The sequence below is a fragment of the Mustelus asterias genome, chromosome 6, assembly GCF_964213995.1.
Source record: "Mustelus asterias chromosome 6, sMusAst1.hap1.1, whole genome shotgun sequence".
Lineage (NCBI taxonomy): Eukaryota > Metazoa > Chordata > Chondrichthyes > Carcharhiniformes > Triakidae > Mustelus > Mustelus asterias.
In genome coordinates, this window is record NC_135806.1 from 109504396 (window position 1) to 109526083 (window position 21688).

At 41.6% G+C, this 21688-nt stretch overlaps 1 protein-coding gene across 1 annotated transcript in view; it reads left to right on the forward strand.

Annotated features, from left to right (window-relative positions):
* arhgef28a (Rho guanine nucleotide exchange factor (GEF) 28a) overlaps positions 1 to 21688 on the forward strand; it is a 285006-nt gene that overhangs the window by 48584 nt on the left and 214734 nt on the right. The window contains exons 5-6 of the mRNA XM_078213883.1: positions 9573 to 9646; positions 17423 to 17492. Coding sequence (XP_078070009.1) covers positions 9573 to 9646; positions 17423 to 17492 — 144 coding nt within the window. The remainder of the gene's footprint in view (positions 1 to 9572; positions 9647 to 17422; positions 17493 to 21688) is intronic.

The following is a 21688-nucleotide window of genomic DNA, read 5'->3' on the forward strand; positions in this document are numbered from 1 at the left end:
TGGTTAAGTCATGTTTAATATTTTATGTGAAAGCACTCCATGTGCCTTGTGGATCTCATATTGAACATGAGCATTCACATACAAGTCTGTACTTAACTACTGTGCATACAGATTGATTTATTGGTTTGGATGTATCTAAATCATCCATCTTCAGAAAAGTGAAGGGAGTTGATTCCCTGTTAGATGCGTTGGGAACCAGTTCGTAACTCATATTGAAGTAATATTGCCGTATATCCTCAGGAATGATAACCATAGCAACAAGTGGACTGGCTGCTGACTGCACTCATTCTATGTGGTGAGAAAGTTCGGAGATAGTTCTGCCTTATTTTCTCAAGTGAACTGAGTTGCTTTCTGGAGACCTCAGTTATTCCTAATGATTCATTGTGTGCCTTTTTTTTTTGGAATGGATTTGTGATATTGTGAAATGCACTAATATTTTTCCAGACGTTGACTGTTGTATTATTTGTAAAATTAGTAAATACTCCACGGCTGTTTTTTTTGTAGTGCTGGCAACGAAACAAAGTTATTTCCAGAAACGTCTTGCACAGTGTTGGCCTCTGCCCTTCCAGATCCATTTCTCAAACCACGGCTCAAAAAATTCTGATGAATTTGGGTCCTGGTGTGGAGAAATAATTTCAACTCCTTTCAGCCTATTCTCATTGGACCAGTGAGAGTTTATCACTTTTTTCTTTATTTGTTTAATACACATGGTAAATAATGCTGATTATTATTTATTTTGGGTGGAACATCTTTGGATGTTTGACCTTGAAAACCGATAAATGGTTTTTCTCTATTTAAATGTTTCTTTAACGATCTTAGCCTAATATCAAGTCTGTTCGAAACCACAGTGAATTAGTTTTTTTCAAATGTGGTTTCTCAAGTTCCAGCTTCCAAGTCTTGCTGAGTGGTTTCCACGAACACTCTTGTTTTTTTCCACATTCCCCTCTGTGGTTGCAAACATGATCCAGATGATATTGACTTGGGACGTTTCTATTGAATCAAAATGAATGATGCACTATGGGCTGATTCCAGTTATGATGGTAGTACAGCTGAAAGTCAGATTTCTGATTCTGTATCAAATCAATTCAAATGGAAGGATCACTTTGGCTAAAAATGTTTCCGAGGGGTTTGCAAAGCTGACACTATGGGCGGTATTTAATTCCGCTCATTGCAGCGGGAAACGTGGCGAGTGGGCCCATTTAACCGCAGCAGAAGCCTTGCATCAGTCATCGAGGGAGGGGAAGGAGCGGATGTGAGATACTCGCCTGCTTACGGCAGGATATTAATTAGGCTGGTTAATGAAGAACAAGTTATTAGTGAATCGATACAGAATAGCCAGAATGATCATCTTCCAGTTTCTGTAATATTGCAAGTGGTGTATGATTTTTATAGAATAAAACATATAAGCATAGAAACTAGAAGCAGGAGTAGATCATTCTGCCCTTCGATCCTGCTCCGCCATTCATTTTGATCATGGCTGATCATCGAATTCAATATCCTACTCCCCCTTAATGGGCCACATGATGGATGGGCAGTGTTGTTTAATGTGCTAATCTGTTAACTCGGGTGGTTAATACACAGCCTGGACTCTAACCAAGTTCAATAGACAAAGGGATTGGAGTACAACGGTAAAGAAGTCTTATTGCGCTTATTTAGGGCATTGGTAAAACCATCATAGAACCCCTACAGTGCAGAATGAGGCCATTTGGCCCATCAAGCCTGCACCAACAACAATCCTACCCAGGCCCTATCCCCGTAACCCCACATTTTAACCGTACCAGCCCGCCTGACACTAAGGGGCAATTTAACATGGCCAATCCACCTAACCTGCACGTCTTTGGAGTGTGGGAGGAAACCGGAGTACCCGGAGGAAACCCGTGCAGACATGGGGAGACTAGAGTACCTGGAGTACCTAAGGAAAGACATACCTGCCTTAACAGGGAGAGCAACGAAGGTTCGCTAGACTGATTAGAGGAATAGGGGCTTGTTCTATGAGAAGAGAAGGGTTATATTCCCTAGAATTTAGAAATGTGGCAGCCTTAGAATCATAGAATCATACAACGCAGAAGAGGCCCTTCGGCCCATAGAGTCCACACCAACACTTAGAAACTCCTGAATTCCCACCTAATCCTATCTTCCAGCAGTTGGCTCATAGCCCTGAATGTTATGACATGCCAAGTGCTCCTCCAGATACTTTTTAAAGGATGGAGTATAACGTTGACAATTGCGAGGTTATTCACCTTGGAGGAAATAATAGCAAATTGGATTATTATCTAAATGGAAAAAAATTACAACATGCTACTGTGCAAAGGGATCTGGGGGTCCTTGTGCATGAGACGCTAAAACACAGTCTGCAGGTGCAACAGGTGATCACGAAGGCAAATGGGATGTTGGCCTATATCACAAGGGGGATAGAATATAAAAGCAGAGATGTCTTGCTGCATCTGTACAGGGCATTGGTGAGGCCGCAGCTGGAATACTGTGTGCAGTATTGGTCCCCTTACTTGCGGAAGGATATATTGGCCTTGGAGGGAGTGCAGAGAAGGTTCACCAGGTTGATACCAGAGATGAGGGGTGTTGATTATGAGGAGAGACTGAGCAGATTGGGTTTGTACTCGTTGGAATTTAGAAGGCTGAGGGGGGATCTTATAGAGACCTATAAGATAATGAAGGGGCTGGATAGGGTAGAGGTGGAGAGATTCTTTCCACTTAGAAAGGAAGCTGGAACTAGAGGGCACAGCCTCAAAATAAAGGGGGGTCAGTTTAGGACAGAGTTGAGGAGGAACTTCTTCTCTGAGGGTGGTGAATCTCTGGAATTCTCTGCCCACTGAAGTGGTGGAGGCGACCTCGTTGAATATGTTTAAATCACGGATAGATGGATTCCTGATCGGTAAGGGAATTAGGGGTTGTAGGGATCAGGCGGGTAAGTGGAACTGATCCACTTCAGATCAGCCATGATCTTATTGAATGGCGGGGCAGGCTCGAGGGGCTAGATGGCCTACTCCTGCTCCTATTTCTTATGTTCTTATGTGAGGCAACCTGCCTCTACCACCCTCCCAGGCAGCGCATTCCAGACTGTCACCACCCTCTGGGTAAAAAAGCTTTTCCTCTCATTCCCCCCTAAACCTCCTGCCCCTCACCTTGAACGTATGTTCCCTTGTGACTGACCCTTCAACTAATGGGAACAGCTGCTCCTTATCCACTCTGTCCATGTCCCTCATAATCTTGTACACTTCGATCAGGTCGCTCCTCAGTCTTCTCTGCTTCAATGAAAACAATCCAAACCTACCCACCTCTCTTCCTACCTTAAATGTTCCATCCCAGGTAGCATCCTGGTGAATCTCCTCTGCACCCCGTCCAGGTCAATCACATCCTTCCTGATAATGTGGCGACCAGAACTGCGCACCGTACTCTAGCTGTGGCCTCACCAAAATTCTATGCAACTCCAACATGCCTTCCCTGCTTTTGTAATTTATGCCTCGATTGACAAAGGCAAGTGCCCCATATGTCTTTTTCAGCACCCCACTAACATACCCTTCCGTCTCATAAAACAATGGTTTGCACAGTTGAGGTTAATTCCACATTCAGCATTACCTGATATGGCTCAGGAGTCATTTGGATGAGCATTTGAAAGATCATAGCATTCAAGGATATTGGGGTGGCATGGTGGCACAATGGTTGGCACTGCTGCCTCATTGCGCCAGAGACCCAGATTCAATTCCGGCTTCGGGTCACTGTCTGTGTGGAGTTTGCACTTTCTCCCTGTGTCTACATGGGTGCTCCAGGTGCTCCTGTTTCTTCCCACAGTCCAAAGATGTGTGGATTAGGTTGATTGGCCGTACTAAATTGACCCTAGTGTCAGGGGATTCACAGGGTAAATATGTGGGGTTATGTGAATAGGGCCTGGGTGGGATTGTGGTTGGTACAGACTCGGTGGGCTGAATGGCCTCCTCCTGTACTGTAGGGATTCTATTTTATGGATATAGGACAAGTGCTGGAAAATGGGATTAGCAAGATTTTGGCAGCAGTTATTGTCAGTGCAGATTTGATGAGCCGAAAGGTATTTGATGCAGATTGAGAAAGTCAGCTGAGAAAGTTTTCATCAGTTCTGCCCTCTAAGTGACCTGAAGGCTTATGACAGCAACAAAGGAAATAAAATGTCAAAGCATACCAGCGCCTCAGCGCCATCCTGTTTGACCCTATTGAAGATCTCAAAGGGTCCTAATGTTGTTCTGTCATTGCTGACCTTCCCCATCATTTCATCACAGAAAGAGGAGACCACACTGAGCAGCTTTGATGGCCAGCCTATTTTCTATAGCAGCCTAGATAGGTGGGTGGCCTCTGCTCACATGGTCAAATGTCTTGGTAAGATTGATGAAGGTAATATCTAATGGTCTCCTTTGTTCATAGCATTTCTCTTGCAACTGCCGAACTGAGAAGATTCTAACAGTTGTAGATCTCCCAGAAGAGAAATCACACTAGGATTTGGCTAGAATAGGTCTATCTTCCATAGAGTTTGGATGAATGGAAGGTAATCTTACTGAAATATACACTCTTCTTCAGTGAGGTGAGAAGGTAGATGCTAGGGGGATGTTTCTCCTGGCTAGAAAGCATAGAACTAGAATATTAGAGCAGTCTCAGAATAGAGGGTCAGACTTTTAGGACTGAGATGAAGAGAAAGTTCTTCACTGAAAGGGTTGTGAACTTTTGGAATTCTCTACTCCAGAGAGCTGTGATCACTCAGATGTTGAGTATATTTATGACAAAGATCGATAGATTTCTGGGGAATAAGGAAATCGAGGTAAATGGGAATACTGCAGAAGGTGAAGTTGAGTCAGATGAGCAACAATCTTATTGAATGAAGGAACAGGCTGGAAGGGCTGAATGGCCCACTCCTGCACCTATTTCTCATGTTATTATCTAAACCAGGAAAACCGAGATTCAGTTGCAATAAATGGATGATTTAGAAATTTTGAGGACCTGCACCTTGATATGGTGGGAATATATGCATGTTTCTATGATTCTGAGAGCAGTTTTGACAGGAGTTTATAATTCCTTGTCGTGGACCCTCCAAAATCAAAGGTAGGAATATATGAAATAGGAGCAGAAGTAGGTCATTCAGCCCTTTGAGCTTGCTCTATCGTTCAATAAGATAATGGCTGATCTGTTTGTGTTGAATTCCACATTCCCATCTAATCCCTCAGTGACCCCCTTTCTACCACCTTTTGAGACGGAGAGTTTCAAAGCTGCATGCAGCTCTGAGAGAAAAAAATTCTCCTCATCTCTGTCCTATAAGGATGACCAAATTTTATAACAGTGCCCTCTAGTTCTGGACTCACACAAAGGGGAAACACTCTTTTCAAGTCCAACTTGTCAATACTGTTCAGGATCTTATTTACTTCAATCAGGTCAACCCTCACTCTTTTAAATAAGCCCAGTCTGATCCAACCTTTCCTCATAAGACAACCCCCTCTTTCCAGGTATCAAGCTAGTAAACCCCCGTTGAACCACCTCCAAAACATTTACACCCTTCCTTAATAAGGAGACCAAAGCTGCAGACGTATTTGACATCCAGTCTCTCACAAAGCCCTATATAACTGAAGCATAACATCCTTACTTTATGTTCAATCCCTCTCGTGATAAAGGATAGCATTCCATTAGCCAGCTTAATTACATGCTGTACCTGCATACTAAATCTTTGTGACTCATGCACAAAAACACTTAAATCCTTCTGCACCTCAGAATTCTGCAGCTGTTCTCCATTTAAGTAATAATCTGCTTTTTTATTCTTCCTGCCAAAGTGAACAACGTCACTCTTTCTCACATTATACTCCACCTGCCAGATTTTTGCCCACTTACTCAACCTATTTACATCCACCTACATGCTCGGTATGTCTTCACAACATTCTATCTTCACAACATAACTATATTTGTGTCATCTGCAAATTTAACTACCCTGCCTTCGCTTCCCTAATCTGAGTCATTGGTGTAAATTGTAAAAGTTGAGGCCTTGTGGAACTCTACTCCTCGCATCCTGCCAATCAATGAACAACTTTTGCATATTCTGTTTTCTGCCAGCCAACCAATATTCAGTCCAGCTAATATGTTACCCCCTACACCATGAGTTTTATTATTTGCAATAATCTTTGATGTGGCACCTTATCAAATCCAAGTGCAGTACATCTACAGGCTCCCCTTTATCCACAGCACATGTTACTTCTTCAAAGAACTTTAGTAAATTGGTTAAACATGATTTCCCTTTCATAAAACCATGCTGACTCTTCCCAATTACCTTGAGCTTGTCTAAGTGCCCAGCTATAACCTCTTTAATAATCGATTCTAACACCTTCCCCATTACAGACATCAAGCTTACTGGCCAATGGTTTCCTATTTTCTGCCTCTCTCCCTTCTTGAACAAAGGGGTTATATTTACGACTTTCCAGTCTGACGGAACATTTCCAGAATCTTAACAAATTTTGGAAAATTAAGACCAATGCATCCGCTATCTCATTAGCCATATCTTTTGAGAACCTAGGATGAAGTCCATCAGGTCCTGAAGACTTTCAGTTTGCAGCTCCATCAGTTTGCTCAGTACTGTTTCCCTACTGAGTGTAATTACCCAAGTTCCCTTCTCCCCTCCACCTTCTTACTTACAGCTATTACTGGAATGTTTCTTGTATTTCCTATAGTGAAGTCGAGCAATGTATTTGTTCACTTCATCCATCATTTCCTTATTCCCTACTATTAACTCCCCATCCTCATTCACTAGAGGACCAACACTCACTTTACTTTTTTCCTGTTTAAATACCTGTTGAAACTCTTGCTATCTTTGTTTTATTCATTCGTGGTATATCGACATCGTTCGCTGGCCAGTGTTTATTGCCCCTCCCTAGCTGCCCTTGTGAAGGTGACATCTGTTTTTATATTCCAGCTAGCTTCCTCTTGTATTCTAATTTCTCTCTCCTGATTAACCTTTTAGTCATTCTCTGCTGTTTGATATATTCTGATTGATCATCTGACACGCCACTCATCTTTATGTAGTTAATTCGATGTTTTTGTCTTGCATTTGATGCTTTCCTTAACTTCTTTAGTTAATCATGGATGGTGGCCCCTCCTCTTAGAATTTTTTTTATAGCAGGAATATATTTATTCTAAAATATTCCCATAAATATTTGCCACTGCTCCTCTATTGATCTATTCCCTAGCCTAGTATCCTAGTTCACTTCAGCTAGCTGAGCTTTCTTATTTAAATTTGAAATACAAGTCTTAGACCCACGCTTCTCCCTTTCAAACTGATGTAAAATTCAACCATATTGTGATTGCTGATACCTCGGGGTGCCTTTATTCTTGAGGTCATTAATTAATCCTGTCACATTACACAATGTCTCATATAACCTACTCTCTGGTTGGTTCCAGAACATGCTGCTCTAAGAAACTATCTCAAAAGCATTCTAAGATCTCCTAATCCAGGCTACTACTGCCAATCTGATTTTTCCAGTCTATATGTAGATTAAAGTCACCCATTATTATCGCTGTCCCTTTATCACAAGCACCCAATATTTCTTCTTGTATACTTTGCCCTGCGCTGTGTTTAGTGTTCAGGGGTCTACTCACATTAATAACTTCTTCCCACTACTATTCTCAATCTCCACTCAAACCAATTCTATATCCTGAACTTCAGAAAACTCTAATTATTGCACCAATGCCACTTTTGATCAACCGTGTTACCCCTCCACCTTTACCCAGCTTCCTATTCTTCTTGAAATGTAAAAGTCAGACTAAAGACAGTCCATTAGTCCTCCTGGTAGAGGACTTTCATTGTGCAAACATTTCTGATTAATCTGATACAGACTTGCAAAGATAAGCATCAACTTAGGAAAACCACAATCTGCTGGTCGTAAGTACACCGATGGAGTTAAATATCTTACTCTGGAGAGACAGCAGTGAATGAAATAGGTTTCCATATGTACGCTAGGCATGAAGGTTCACCAACTTTTTGACTAACCTTAGTACGGTTAGACTTGGGAGAAACCACAGTTCCTGCTTTTAGTTTTAATGTGCAGCTTTGGATGTTGTCAGGAACATTTCTATTTTCAGTGGAATTGCAACTCTTATGTTATTTCAAATAGGAAACAAGAGGAAATCTTCTCCAGAATGAGAATAGGTCTCACTTGGCTCTGATGACCTTATTCAAAAGTTCACTAATTCTTCCTCTTTATATATGCACATGAAAATTGATCTCTTGCACAAAGTTAATGTCAATCACTGTAAATCATGACTTCTCATAGATCATTGGTGTTGGAGGGGTGTGGGGACTAAAATAGAGCTATTAAACACTTGCCTATCTTTGTCTCAATCTGTATTTTCCCACCATTGTTTCACCATTGTGGATGTTTGATCTTGTAATCTGTACATTATTTGGTACTTCAAGGCACATAGAATCATTTACCACACATCTTTGTGATTATACATTAGTTGCACCAAATGTTGACCAATCTAGTTTAGTAAAATTATGACTAAAATTAAATTTGTTACCGGTTCAATAGCCTGAGGAGAGACATTTTTTTTCTTGAGCAAATGTATTTGGCATTTATGACGTCCCCTTTCCCCACTGTTCCAACTCCTGTAATTGCCCAGATTAATTATCAATAATAATTAATTATTAGCAATTACCCAGATTCCAACTCCTGTGCCTTTGAGGGGGATAGTAATTGCAAAATGTATGCGCTGCAACAATCTCATTCTGAATGAATCAACTTTTTATTTGACAACTTTGTGCATTCGTAAGTAATCACTTTGACATTTGTTAAAAATTGAAACATTGAACTATTTCCATGTTTAGAAAGGGATATAGAAGAACTAGGGGAAATGTAAAGAAGATTTATAAGAACTGTGAGAGTTTATCAGGAAAGCTGGGGCATTTTGCTCTTTAAAAGAAAAAATGAGACCTTACCTAACAGAGGGTTTTTAAATTATGAGGATATGTAATAAGGTCGATGCAGAGAAGATGTTTCTGCTTGTGGGATGTTCAAGACTACAGGCAAAAGGCAATCACTGATATATCCAATAACGAACTCAGGAGCAATGGTGAGAACGTGGAACTTGCTATCACATGGAGTGAATGGTATCTCTAGCTTAAATGCATTTAAGGGGAAACTGGATATGAAGGTGAGGGAGAAAAGAATAGAAGAAAATGTTGATTAAGGTGCGATGAAGTAAGGAGGGAGTAGGATCATATGTGGAGTATATTCACCAGCACAGACATGTTGGGCCAAATGGCCTGCATCTGAGGTACAAAATTCAATGTAATTCTACTTTATTTAGTTCTAGGAAATGGTTAAATAAATAAATCATTTAAGTTGCTTATGAACATGGTGCTGAAATATTGAAGTATTTAAAAGTGACGTGAACAATAATTTACACAGGATGCAACTGGATTTTGATTTACTATGAGGACAAATTTATTGGCAGTAGTGCAAGAAGAATTGGAAGATAAGGTACCACCTTGCTTCTGGGAGGTTACAACTAAACATTTAATTATTAGAGTTAATATAGTTTTCTTTTTTATCCAGGAGCTTGTTCTGAGATATATACCGATGAATCTGGTTGGTCAGTGGGAAGCACAGACAAGAAGGACCATGTGGAGGTATTGGATTCTTTCACTGTCTAATTAGATTTAACTACTGCAACTCATTTCTCTGAGCTGTCATTGGGATCTGTTGAGAAGAAAGAAAAATTTTATATGTTTACTGATAATTTTTATATAGTGTATATAGGTGACTTGAGAGGCTTGATGATTTGTTTTTTCTTAAGTGAGAGTTTGTGCCATGAAAAATAGATAAATTATATTTTTGATATTACATGCGCACACGCGCACACACACGCATGCACATGCATGCACACGCATGCACACACACGCACACGCATGCACACACACGCACACACACCCCTCACCTCATATGTTAGTCCTGCCATCCCAGGAATCAACCAGGTAAACCTTGCCTGCACTCCCTCTATAGCAAGAACATTTCTGCTCACATAAGGACACCAAAACTGCACACAATTGTTCATAAGCATATAAGAGCTAGGAGCAGGAGTAGGCCATTTGGCCCCTCGACCTTGCTTTGCCATTCAATAGGTTCATGGCCGATGCTCTTGTGGACTCAGCTCCACTTACCCACCCCGCTCACCATAACCCTTAATTCCTTTACTGTTCAAAAAATCTATCAGTGCTTGCCTTAAAAATATTCAACAAGGTAGCCTCAACTGCTTCACTGGGCAGGGAATTCTACAGATTCACAACTGTTCGAGTGAAGATGTTCCTGCTCAGCTCAGTCCCAAATCTGCTCCCCCTTATTTTGAAGCAATGTCCCCTAGTTGTAGTTTTACCTGCCAGTGGAAACAACCTCCCTGCTTCTATCTTCTCTATTCCCTTCATAATTTTATATCTTTCTATAAGATTCCCCCCTCATTCTTCTAAATTCCAATGAGTACAGTCCCAGTCTATTCAGTAACTCCTCATAAGCCAAACCTCTCAACTCCGGAATCAACTAGTGAATCTCCTCTGCACCCCCTCCAATGCCAGTACATCCTTTCTCAAGTAAGGAGACCAAAACTGTACACAGTGTGGCCTCACCAGCATCTTAAACAACTACAATATAACCTCCCTGTTTTTAAACTCCATCCCTCTAGCAATGAAGGACAAAATTCCATTTGCCTTTTTAATTACCTGCTGCACCTGCAAACCAACTTTTTGGGATTCATGCACAAGGACACCCAGGTCCCTCCGCACAGCAGCATGCTGCAATTTTTTACCATTTAAATAATAGTCCATTTTGCCATTATTCCTACCAAAATGAATGACCTCACATTTACCAACATTGTACTCCATCTGCCAGACCCTCGCCCACTCACTTAAACTATCTATATCCCATTGCAGATTTTCAGTGTCCTCTGCACACTTTGCTCGACCACTCATCTTAGTGTCATCTTCGAACTTTGACACACTACACTTGGTCCCCAACTCCAAATCATCTATATAAATTGTAAACAATTGTGGTCCCAACACTGATCCCTGAGGCACACCACTAGTCACTGATTGCCAACCAGAAAAACACCCATTTATCCCCACTCTTTGCTTTTGTTAGTTAACCAATCCTCTACCCATGCTAACACATTACCTGTAACACCGTGCACCTTTATCTTATGTAGCAGTCTTTGGTGCGACCCCTTGTCGAATGCCTTCTGGAAAACCAGATACACTACACCGGTTCCCCATTGCCCACCTTGCTCGTAATGTCCTCATGGAGGACAACAAGATCCAATGCCCCATTCAATTGCAGTAAAACCTCCCTATTTCTATACTCAAATCCTCTTGCTATGAAGGCTAACATACCATTTGCCTTCTTTACTGCCTGCTGTACCTGTGTGCTTACTTTCAGTGACACAAAGTTCTCGCTGAGTACCAACCTCTCTCAATTTACACCCATTCAAACAATAATCTGCGTTCCTATTTTTGCTACTGAAGAGGCAGTGGCGCAGTGGTATTGTCGCTAGACTAGGGAATGCTCTGGGGACCCGGGTTTGAATCCCACCATGGCAGATGGTGAAATTTGAATTCAATAAAACTCTGTAATTAAAAGTCTACTGATGACCATGAAACCATTGTCGATTGTCATAAAAACCCATCCGGTTCACTAATGTCCTTTAGGGAAGGAAGTCTGCTGTCCTTACCTGGTCTGGCTTACACGTGACTCCAGATCCACAACAATGTGGTTGACTCTTAACTGCCATCTGAATTGGTCTAGCAAGCCTCTCAGTTCAAGGGCAATTTGGGATGGGCAACAAATACTGGCCCAGCCAGCGACACCCACGTCCCATGAATGAATGGATATTGCTGCAGTCACGATGGGCCAAGTGGCCCCTTTCTGTGCTATAGCCATTCTGTGATATTGAAGATGATTGTTTAGTATGTGTTTACCCTATTTCTGTTACCACAAATATGATGTGAAACATTTTGATGAGATTAGTATTTCAAAGAAGCCCAAATATTTGGAAACAGCTTATAGACTCATATCTAAACCAGAATCTAATTGCCTCTCCATATTCTCCTCCCACTGTGCTTGTTTACAACAAGTGAACAAACAACAACAATTCCTCATTGCATACAGTGATCTTCTAATGCAGAAGGATTAGATGCAAAAATAGCTGAAGCATGATTTTATAATATGTCTGAAAGTAGATTATAAAGCTGTAATTTGCATCTGTCCCGTGTTTGTAAAGAAGTGTGTTGCTAGTTTCTCTCTCAACTACTTTAGAATTATTCATGCATTGTTTTAGCGTTAGATGAAAAACTTTTCTTGGTTACTTATTGTAATTAGATTGATTAAACTATTGCTTAGCCCTTTAATAGAACACACTGAGGGCAGCATCAGTTCCACACCGTACTGTTCCATGAATTGGCAAAACTGTGAGCTCTTTACAATGGCTTCTTTGAAACCTTATCAGTTACACCCATAATTGATTTGTGTGCCTCATTTAGCTACTTGCAATTAATCATTAGAATTAGCTTTTAAAAGAGTTTCATATTAAAACTGGGCTCAGAAGACGGTGGCATTGGATACTTAGAAACTGTATTTTATTGTACTTTGAATGCACAGCATTGTGTAATGCATTGCTCTGAAAAGCTTTGACTGAAAGCAGTGAAGCATTTGTGTATCTGACCAAACTTTGATATTCTAAAATGCATAAATTAATGAAGTAAGCCATTAGTTCAATTTGACTTGTGCCTGGAGATCAGTTCTGATAAGGTATAATGGGTACAAAATTTGAAGGACTAAAATTCAGGACAGATATAGTGCCAGCATTTCTTTAAGCACTCAATTGTACAGCTGTGGACTTAATTTTCTCTCTGATAGAGTATGGAGTTTTGGTTGTAATTTATGGAGCAAAAGGAAGGAATAAAATGAAGAACAGATCTATTGTGAAACTTGAAAACTATTTTGCAAGGCTCTTGGTTCTGAATCTGATGCGTGAAATTCCTTTATAAAATAATTTCCCTTTTCTGCACATACATTTTGCATGAAACCAAGTCAACATTCTTGTCCCTCAATTTCAGAATCATTTAAGATTCATGTTATTTTTTGATTCATAATTCTTAATATGGCACAGCAGTTAGCAGTGCTGCCTCATAGCACCAGGGACCCAGGTTCGATTCCCGGCTTGGGTCACTGCCTATGAAGAGTCTGCACGCTCTCCCCGTGTTTGCGTGGGTTTCCTTCGGGTGCTTCGGTTTCCTCCCACAGTCCAAAGATGTGCTGGTTAGGTGAATTGGCCGTGCTAAATTCTCCCTTAGTGTACCTGAACAGGCGCCGGAGTGTGGCAACTAAGGGATTTTCACAGTAACTTCATTGCAGTGTGAATGTAAGCCTACTTGTGAGTAATAAATAAACTTTACTTTTGGTTACTCAACAAGATCTGAGTTTTACTCTTTGACTAAGGTGTTTGAAAAAACTGTTCTTCTGGTTGCTGCTACTCTTTAGTAGGAAGGTTCGTAGCTTTTTCAAAAAAAAACAATGTGTTTTGAGGGTATTGATTTGGATTTAAATTAAGTTCAAATTATCCCTACACTTAGTCACAGAGTCATATTGATATACAGCATGGAAACAGGCCCTTTGGCCCAACGCGTCCATGCCGACCAGGTTTCCTAAACTGAACTAGTCCCATTTGCCTGCATTTGGCTCATATCTCTCTAAATCTTTCCTCTCCATGTACCTGTCCAAATGTATTTTAAATGTTGTCATTGTACCCGCCTCTACCACCTTCTCTGACAGCTCATTCCATATATGCACCATCCTCTGTGTGAAAAAGTTGCCCCTCGGGTCCCTTTTAAATCTTTCCTCTCTCACCTTAAACCTATGCCCTCTAGTTTTGGACGCCCCTACCCTAGGGAAAACAGCTTGGCTATTCATCTTATCTATGCCCCTTATGATTTTACAAACCTCTATCCATCATCCTCCTACCCTCCAAGGAAAAAAGTCCCCGTCTATCCAGTGTCTCCTTATAATTCAAACCTTACAGTCTCAGTAACATCCTTGTAAATCCTTTTTGCACCCTTTCCAGTTTAATAATATCCTTCCTATAGCAGGGTGACCAGAAGTGCACGCTGTATTCCAAATGTGACCATACCAATTTCTTGCACAGTTGTAACATCTCCTGTACTCAATGCTTTGACCGATGAAGTCAAATGTGCCAAATGCCTTTTAACCACCCTGTCTACTTGTGATGTCACTTTCAAGGAACAATGTACCTGCACCCCTAGGTCTCTCTGTTCCGACAACACTCAGGGCCCTACCATTAACTGTGTACGTCCTGACCTGGTTTGTCTTATCGAAATGCAACACCTTGCATTTATCTGAATTAAACTCCATCTGCCATTCCTCAATTCACTGGCCCAGTTGATCAAGATCCCATTGTAGTCTTAGATAACCTTCTTCACTGCCCACTACACCACCAATTTTCACGTCATCTGCAAACTTACTAACCATGCCTCCTATATTCTCATCCAAATTATTTATATAAATGGCAAACAACTGTGGACCCAGCACTGATCCCTGTGGCACACCACTGGTCACAGGCCTCTGGTCTGAAAAACAACCCTCCACCACCACCCTCTGTCTCCTACCGATTTTGTATCCAATTGGCTAATTCTCCCTGGATCCCATGTGATCTAATCTTCCTGACCAGTCTATCATGTGGTACCTTGTCAAAGGCCTTGTTAAAGTCCATGTAGACAATGTCTACTGCACTGCCCTCATCTATTTTCTCAGTCACCCCTTCAAAACACTCATCAAATTTACCATGAACAAAGCTGTGCTGACTATCCCTAATCAGTCCTTGCCTTTCCAAATGCATGTAGATCCTGATTCTCCCACGCACCCAGGGCATACTCTCTTCCACCACCTTCCGTCGGGAAAAAGATTCAAAGGTCTGAGGTCACGTACCAACCAACTCAAGAACAGCTTCTTTCCTGCTGCTGTCAGACTTTTGAATGGACTTACCTTGCATTAAGTTGATCTTTCTCTACACCCTAACTATGACTGTAACACTACATTCTGCACTCTCTCGTTTCCTTCTCTATGTATGGTAAACTTTGACTTTATAGCACAAGAAGCAGTACTTTTCACTGTATACTAATCCATGTGACAATAATAGATCAAATCAAATCTCTCAGAATTCCCTCCCAACAGCTTACCCACCACTGACGCTAGGCTCACCGGTGTGTAATGGTGTAGGCTTTTCCTTGCCGTGTTCCTTAAGTGACAGCACAACGTTTGCCTCCCTCCAGTCTTCTGGCACCTCACCCATGGCGGTTGATGATACAAATATCTCCACTAGGGGCCCCACATACTCTTCCCTAGCTTCCCACAATGTCCTGGGATGCACTTGATCAGGTCCCGGGGATTTATCTACCTTCATTTTAAGATCTCCAGCACCACCTCTTCTGTAATTTGGACTCTTTTGAAGACATCACTATTTACTTTCACGAGTTCACTAACTTCCATGTCTTTCTCCATGGTAAATACTGACGAGAAATATTCATTTGTGGCTCCACACATAGATGGCCTTATTGATCTTTAATGGGCCCTATTCTCTCCCTAGTTACTGTTTTGCTCTTAATATACTTATAGAATCTCTTTGGATTCTCCTTTACCTTATCTGCCAAAGGTATCTAATGTCCCCTTTTTGCCCTCCTGATTTCCCTTTTAAGTGTACATTTACACCCCCTATACTCCTCAAGGGATTCACTTGACCCCAGTTGCTTATACCTGATGTAGTTTTCCTTCTTTTTATTGGCCAGAGCTTCTATCTCCATTCATCCAGTGTTCCCTACTCTTGCCATCCTTGCCCTTCACACTAACAGTAACATGCTGGCCCTGAACTCTCATTATCTCGCTTTTGAAAGCCTCCCATTTGCCAGACATTCTTTTACCTGCAAACAGCCTCCCCCAATCAACGTTTGAAAGTTCCTGTCTAATACCATCAAAATTGGCCTTGCCCCAATTTAGAACTTGAACTTGTGGACTAGATGTATCCTTTTCTATAACTATTTTAAAACTAATAGAATTATGGTCACTGGTCCCAAAGTGTTCCCCCAATAACACTTCAGTCACTTGCTCTGCCTTTTTTTCCCTGAGGAGGAGGCCGAGTTTTGCCCCTTCTCGAGTAGGGCCATTTACATATTGATTGAGAAATTTTTCCTGAGCACACTTAACAAATTCCTCCCCATCCGAGCGCATAACACTATGGCAGACCCAGTCTATGTTTGGAAAATTAAAATCCCCCACGATAGCAATCCTATTATTCTTGCAGCTATCTGAGATCTCCCTACATATTTGCTCTTCATGCAGACTATAGGTGGGTGGGGGAGGGGCGGGGGCTTTAGTACAATCCCATCACAGTGATCACTCCCTTCTTATTTCTCAATTCCACCCATACAGTCTCACTGGATGATTCCTCAGGAATATCCTCTCTGAGTACTGCCAATCCCTAATTAAAAACGCAACTCCGCCTCCTCTCTTGCCTCCCCTTCTATCCTTCCTATAGCATCTCCTGGAACATTGAGTTGCCAGTCCTGTCCCTCCCTCTGCCATGTTTCAGTAATAGCTATGAAATCCCAGACCCATGTACCCACCCTTGTCCTGGGTTCATCTTCCTTACCTGTCAGGCCTCTTGCATTGAAATAAATACAGTTTAATTCATCAGCCTTCCCTCGTTCCCTGCCATGCTCGTGCCTGCCTTCTCTATTTGATTTGCGCTCTTTAAGTTCTGTATTAGCCTCAATGTCCTCTTTTGTCTCACTATTCTTTAGGGTCTCACCTCCCTGCCAGAGTGGCTTAAACCTTCCTGGGTAGCTTTAGCAAATCTCCCCACCAGTATATTGGTCCCCCTCCAGTTATAGAATCATAGAGATTTACAGCATGGAAACAGGCCCTTCGGCCCAACTTGTCCATGCCACCCTTTTTTATTTAACCCCTAAGCTAGACCCAATTGCCTGCATTTGGCCCACCCAGTTCAAGTGCAACCCGTCCCTCTTGTACACTTCTACAGGAAACAAGTTGATTACAATTTTTATAACTGTTTTTAAAAAGTAGCGCCGGTATGAAATATTAATTTTGTCTTGCATGAAGTCTTAATATTATGCTTAAGGTTGAATTCCCATTTATTTATAGTTTAGCATGTTGTACATTTCAGTTCAATGTAAGCCTTGTACGTTGTGCCACAAGTGGATGTGGCACATCTTTATGCTACAAGATTTACTTCCTTAACTCATTCAACCCGACAGAAAGTTACCTTTTGATTTCAGGCACCAGCTCTGCATCTTTGTTCAAAAGACTAATTACTTTTTTTCCTATTCATTTAGCATGTTAGCACTGTGGGAGATCAAGCAGCTTTAGTTCCGGAAGAAGTGAGCCCAACCTTATTGGATACAGGTACAAAAGAAAGATCAATTTGTCAGTTATTGATGCACCTTATATACATCAACATATGTGGGCACTAAGTGCTCATCTTTAACGCTGACTCATTCCTGTCAAATTCTTTTCAAGTCCCTACAGTGGGAGGGTTATCCTGAGTAATTTCATTTAATAATTGGTATTGATTCAGATGTTCAATGAGGAGCCCTGGGCCATCAGCAGCAGGATTGTATTTTACAACAATCGGTAAGCTTATAGTTCGGCACATCCCTCACTTTACCATCAAGCCAACAATCCTAATTCAATGAGTAGTGTAGGAGCGTGTCAAGAGCCGCATCAGGCATTTCTAAAAGTGAGGTGCCAACTGGGTGGACCTATGACACGGGATGAGATGCATACTAAACAATGGAAGCAACTTACTAGACTGCGCTAAGCAATCCCACAACTGGTGGATCTGATCAAATCTCTGTTGTCCTGCCACATCCAGTCATGAATGGCGGTGGTTAACTAATCAACTAACTGGGGGATGAGACTCCATGAACATCCCTGTCATCAATGATCATGGAGCCCAGCATGTGATTTGAAAAGACAAGGTTGAAATAATTTTGCAATTATTTTCAACCAGAAATGCTGAGCAGATGATCCACCTCCTTTCCCGTAAGGTCTACATCATCACAGAAACCAGTCTCCAGTGCATTTTATTCACTTTATGTGGTAGCAGGAAATGGAAGAGCACATTCGATACAGCAAAGCCTGTGGGCCTTGACAAGATTTTGGCTGTGGTGCTGAGCATCTATTCTAAAGAAATAACCATGCCCTTAGCCAGGCTGTTCGAGTACAACAGAGCGGCATGGTGGCACAGTGGTTAGCACTGCTGCCTCACAGCATCAGGGACCCGGGTTCGATTCCCAGCTTTGGTCACTATCTGTGTGGAGTTTGCACGTTCTCCCCGTGTCTGCGTGGGTTTCTCCAGGTGCTCCGGTTTCCTCCCACAGTCCAAAGATGTGCAGGTTAGGTGGATTGGCCATGCTAAATTGCCCCTCAGTGTCAGGTGGACTAGCTAGGGTAAATGCATGGGGTTATGGGGTTAGGGCCTGGGTGGGATTGTGGTCAATGCCGACTCGATGGGCCAAATGGCTTCCTTCTGCGCTGTAGCATTCTATGATCCTATGAACTACAGAACTGGCATCTACCTGGCAATGTGCAAAATTGTCCAAGTATGTCCTATCAGAAAAAGCAGGACAGACCCAAATTGGACAATTACTGCTCCATCAGTCTACTTTCAATCATCACCAAAGTAATAGAATGTGTAATCAACAATGTTGTCAAGTGACACATACTCAGCAAGAGCCTTCTCACAAACACACAGTTTGGATTCTGCCTCAATCACTCTGCTCCAGACCTCATTACAGCAAGTACACACCAAAAAGCTGAATTCCAGGGGTGTGATGAGAGGCTGTCCATACTACCAAGGCAGCAGTTAACTTGATGTGTCATTAAGAAGCCCTGACAAAATTGAAATCGATGAGAATCATGGGAAATTCTCACAGGATGGGGCCATAACCAACACTAGAAAAGGTGGTTGTGGTTGTGGGAGGCTAATCTAAGTCACAGAGCTATATTGCAGAAGTTCCTCAGTGTCCTAGGCCTAACCATCTTCAGTGCTTCATCAATGACCTACCCTCCATTATAATGTAAGAAGTGGGGATGCTCACAGATGATTGCACAGTTTGACTTGATTTGATTTATTATTGTCACAGGTATTAATATACAGTGAAAAGTATTGTTTCTTGTGCATTATACAGCCAAAGCATACCATACACAGGAAAGGAAAGGAGAGTGCTGAATGTAGTGCTACAGTCATAGCTAGGGTGTAAAGAAAGATCAACTTACTGCGAGGTAGGTCCATTCAAATGTCTGATGGCAGCAGAGGGGAAGCTGTTTTTGAGTCGGTTAGTACATGAGCTCAGATCTTAGTATCTTTTTCCTGACAGAAGAAGGTGGAAGAGAGTATGTGCGGGTTGTGTGGAGTCCTTGATTATGCTGGATGCTTTTCCGAGGCAGCAGGAAGTGTAGACCGTGTCAATGGATGGGGGGCTGGGTGAGTGATGGACTGGGCTTCATTCACGATCCTTTGTAGTGTCTTGTGGCCTTGGACAGAGTAGGAGCCGTACCAAGCTGTGATGTAACCAGAAAGAATGCTTTCTATGGTGCATCTGTAGAAGTTGGTGAGAGTTGTAGTAGACGTGCCAAATTTCCTTAGTCTCTTGAGAAAGTAGAGGCATTGATGGACTTTCTTAACTATAGCGTCCACGTGGAGAGACCAGGACAGGTTGTTGGTGATCTGGACACCTAAAAATTTGAAGCTTTCAACCATTTCTACTTCATCCCCATTGATGTAATCAGGGGCATGCCCTCCACTATGCTTCCTGAAGTCAATGACAATCTCCTTCATTTTGCTGACATTGAGGGAGACATTATTGTCGTTGCACCAGTTCACCAGATTCTCTATCTCTTTCCTGTACTGTGTCTTGTCTTTCATCTCGTCACAGTATTCAGTACCATTCATGATTTCTAAGATGGTGACGCATCCCATGTCCATATGCAGCAAGATCTGGACAACATTCACACTTGGGCTGATAAGTGGCAAAAGACATTCGCATTATACAAGTACCAGACAATGACCATCTTGAATCTCACCATCTCCCATTGACATTCAACAGCATTACCATAATTGAATACTCCACTATCAATCACCTGACGGTCACTGTTCACCAAAATCTGAACTGGACCAGTCATATAAAACCTATGGCTATAAGACCAGGTCTGAGGTTAGGTATTGAAGGTGAATGACTCACCTCTTGACTTCACAAAGAACAAAGAACAGTACAGCACAGGAAACAGGCCCTTCGGCCCTCCAAGCCTGTGCCGCTCATTGGTCCAACTAGAATCCATTCGTTTGTATTCCTCCATTCCCAGAATGCTCATGTGACTATCCAGGTAAGTCTTAAACGATGACAGTGTGTCGGCCTCCACCACCCTACTTGGCAGCACATTCCAGGCCCCCACCACTCTCTGTGTAAAAAACGTCCCTCTGATATCTGAAAGCCTGTCCCTGAACTACAAGGATGATATAAGAAGAGTGATGGAATATTCTCTAATTGCCAATAAATCTTTCCTATATAATCATTCCTGTGATATTGCATTGAAAGAATGCCTTACTTCAGTCAACATTTGAAAATGAATTGATAGAAATGTGGAAAATTAAATCAATATTAGTCTTGGTTTATATCGAATGGTTAGGAGAAATATGGATGCCCCCAAGGTTGCTCGAATATGGATTTGTAATGGCCTTTAAAAGGGAAGTGAATAAATACTCGTAAATGGAATAACAATTAAAAGAAAGTATGAGAGGGCCAAGGGACTGAGACTAAGTGGATCATTCTTTCTGAGAACCAGTATGGGCTAAATGCCTCTCCTCAATTGTAAATCCCATGGAATGATTCTATCCTGATCCGTGACAAATTATTGCATGCGTGATTTGATTGGTTTATGTTGTTGTGGCTCAATGTTTCAGATATCTTTGTCAACAATTTTGCTTTGGGTTATCTAAAACATTTTGTATTGATGTGATTATTTTAGAGTTAATAATGGTATTTACTATATTGGAGAACAGGGGTCAAACTTAGTCATGTGTCAATCTCATCAAATTGTTAAAGCAACCCAATTTAAAATATATATATATTGACAGTCTGGTGTTTCTTCAGCTCCAGTGGTACAGCCATTTTATAAACAATCACACTCACATGAGTCACTTCACTGGATCATCTGGCACAATCAAATTTTGCCTAAAATTAACTGGAACATTCTGTTGCTGAAATAAATACAGAACAGATTTAAAAGCTATTAACATTTCATCCAACTACAATAAATCATATCAGTGACAACACCAAGGGTTGAGTGATCTTCACCTGTACTGTAAATCTCTATGGTTCCGCTATAATACACTGTTCTGCACAGTCCTCGCCCTCACTACCTCCCCATAGCTTTGGGATGTCATGTGTCCTTTCTTTGGATGCCAAAGATTAAACAGTTTGGAAATTTAAAACACAAATGCACGGATTGTCTTTCTTTTAATACTAGCCTAATATTCTTTGAGGAGACTGTCGTGTTTCTGAATCCTAGTAACAATCTCCACTTCCATTTTAGTCTGA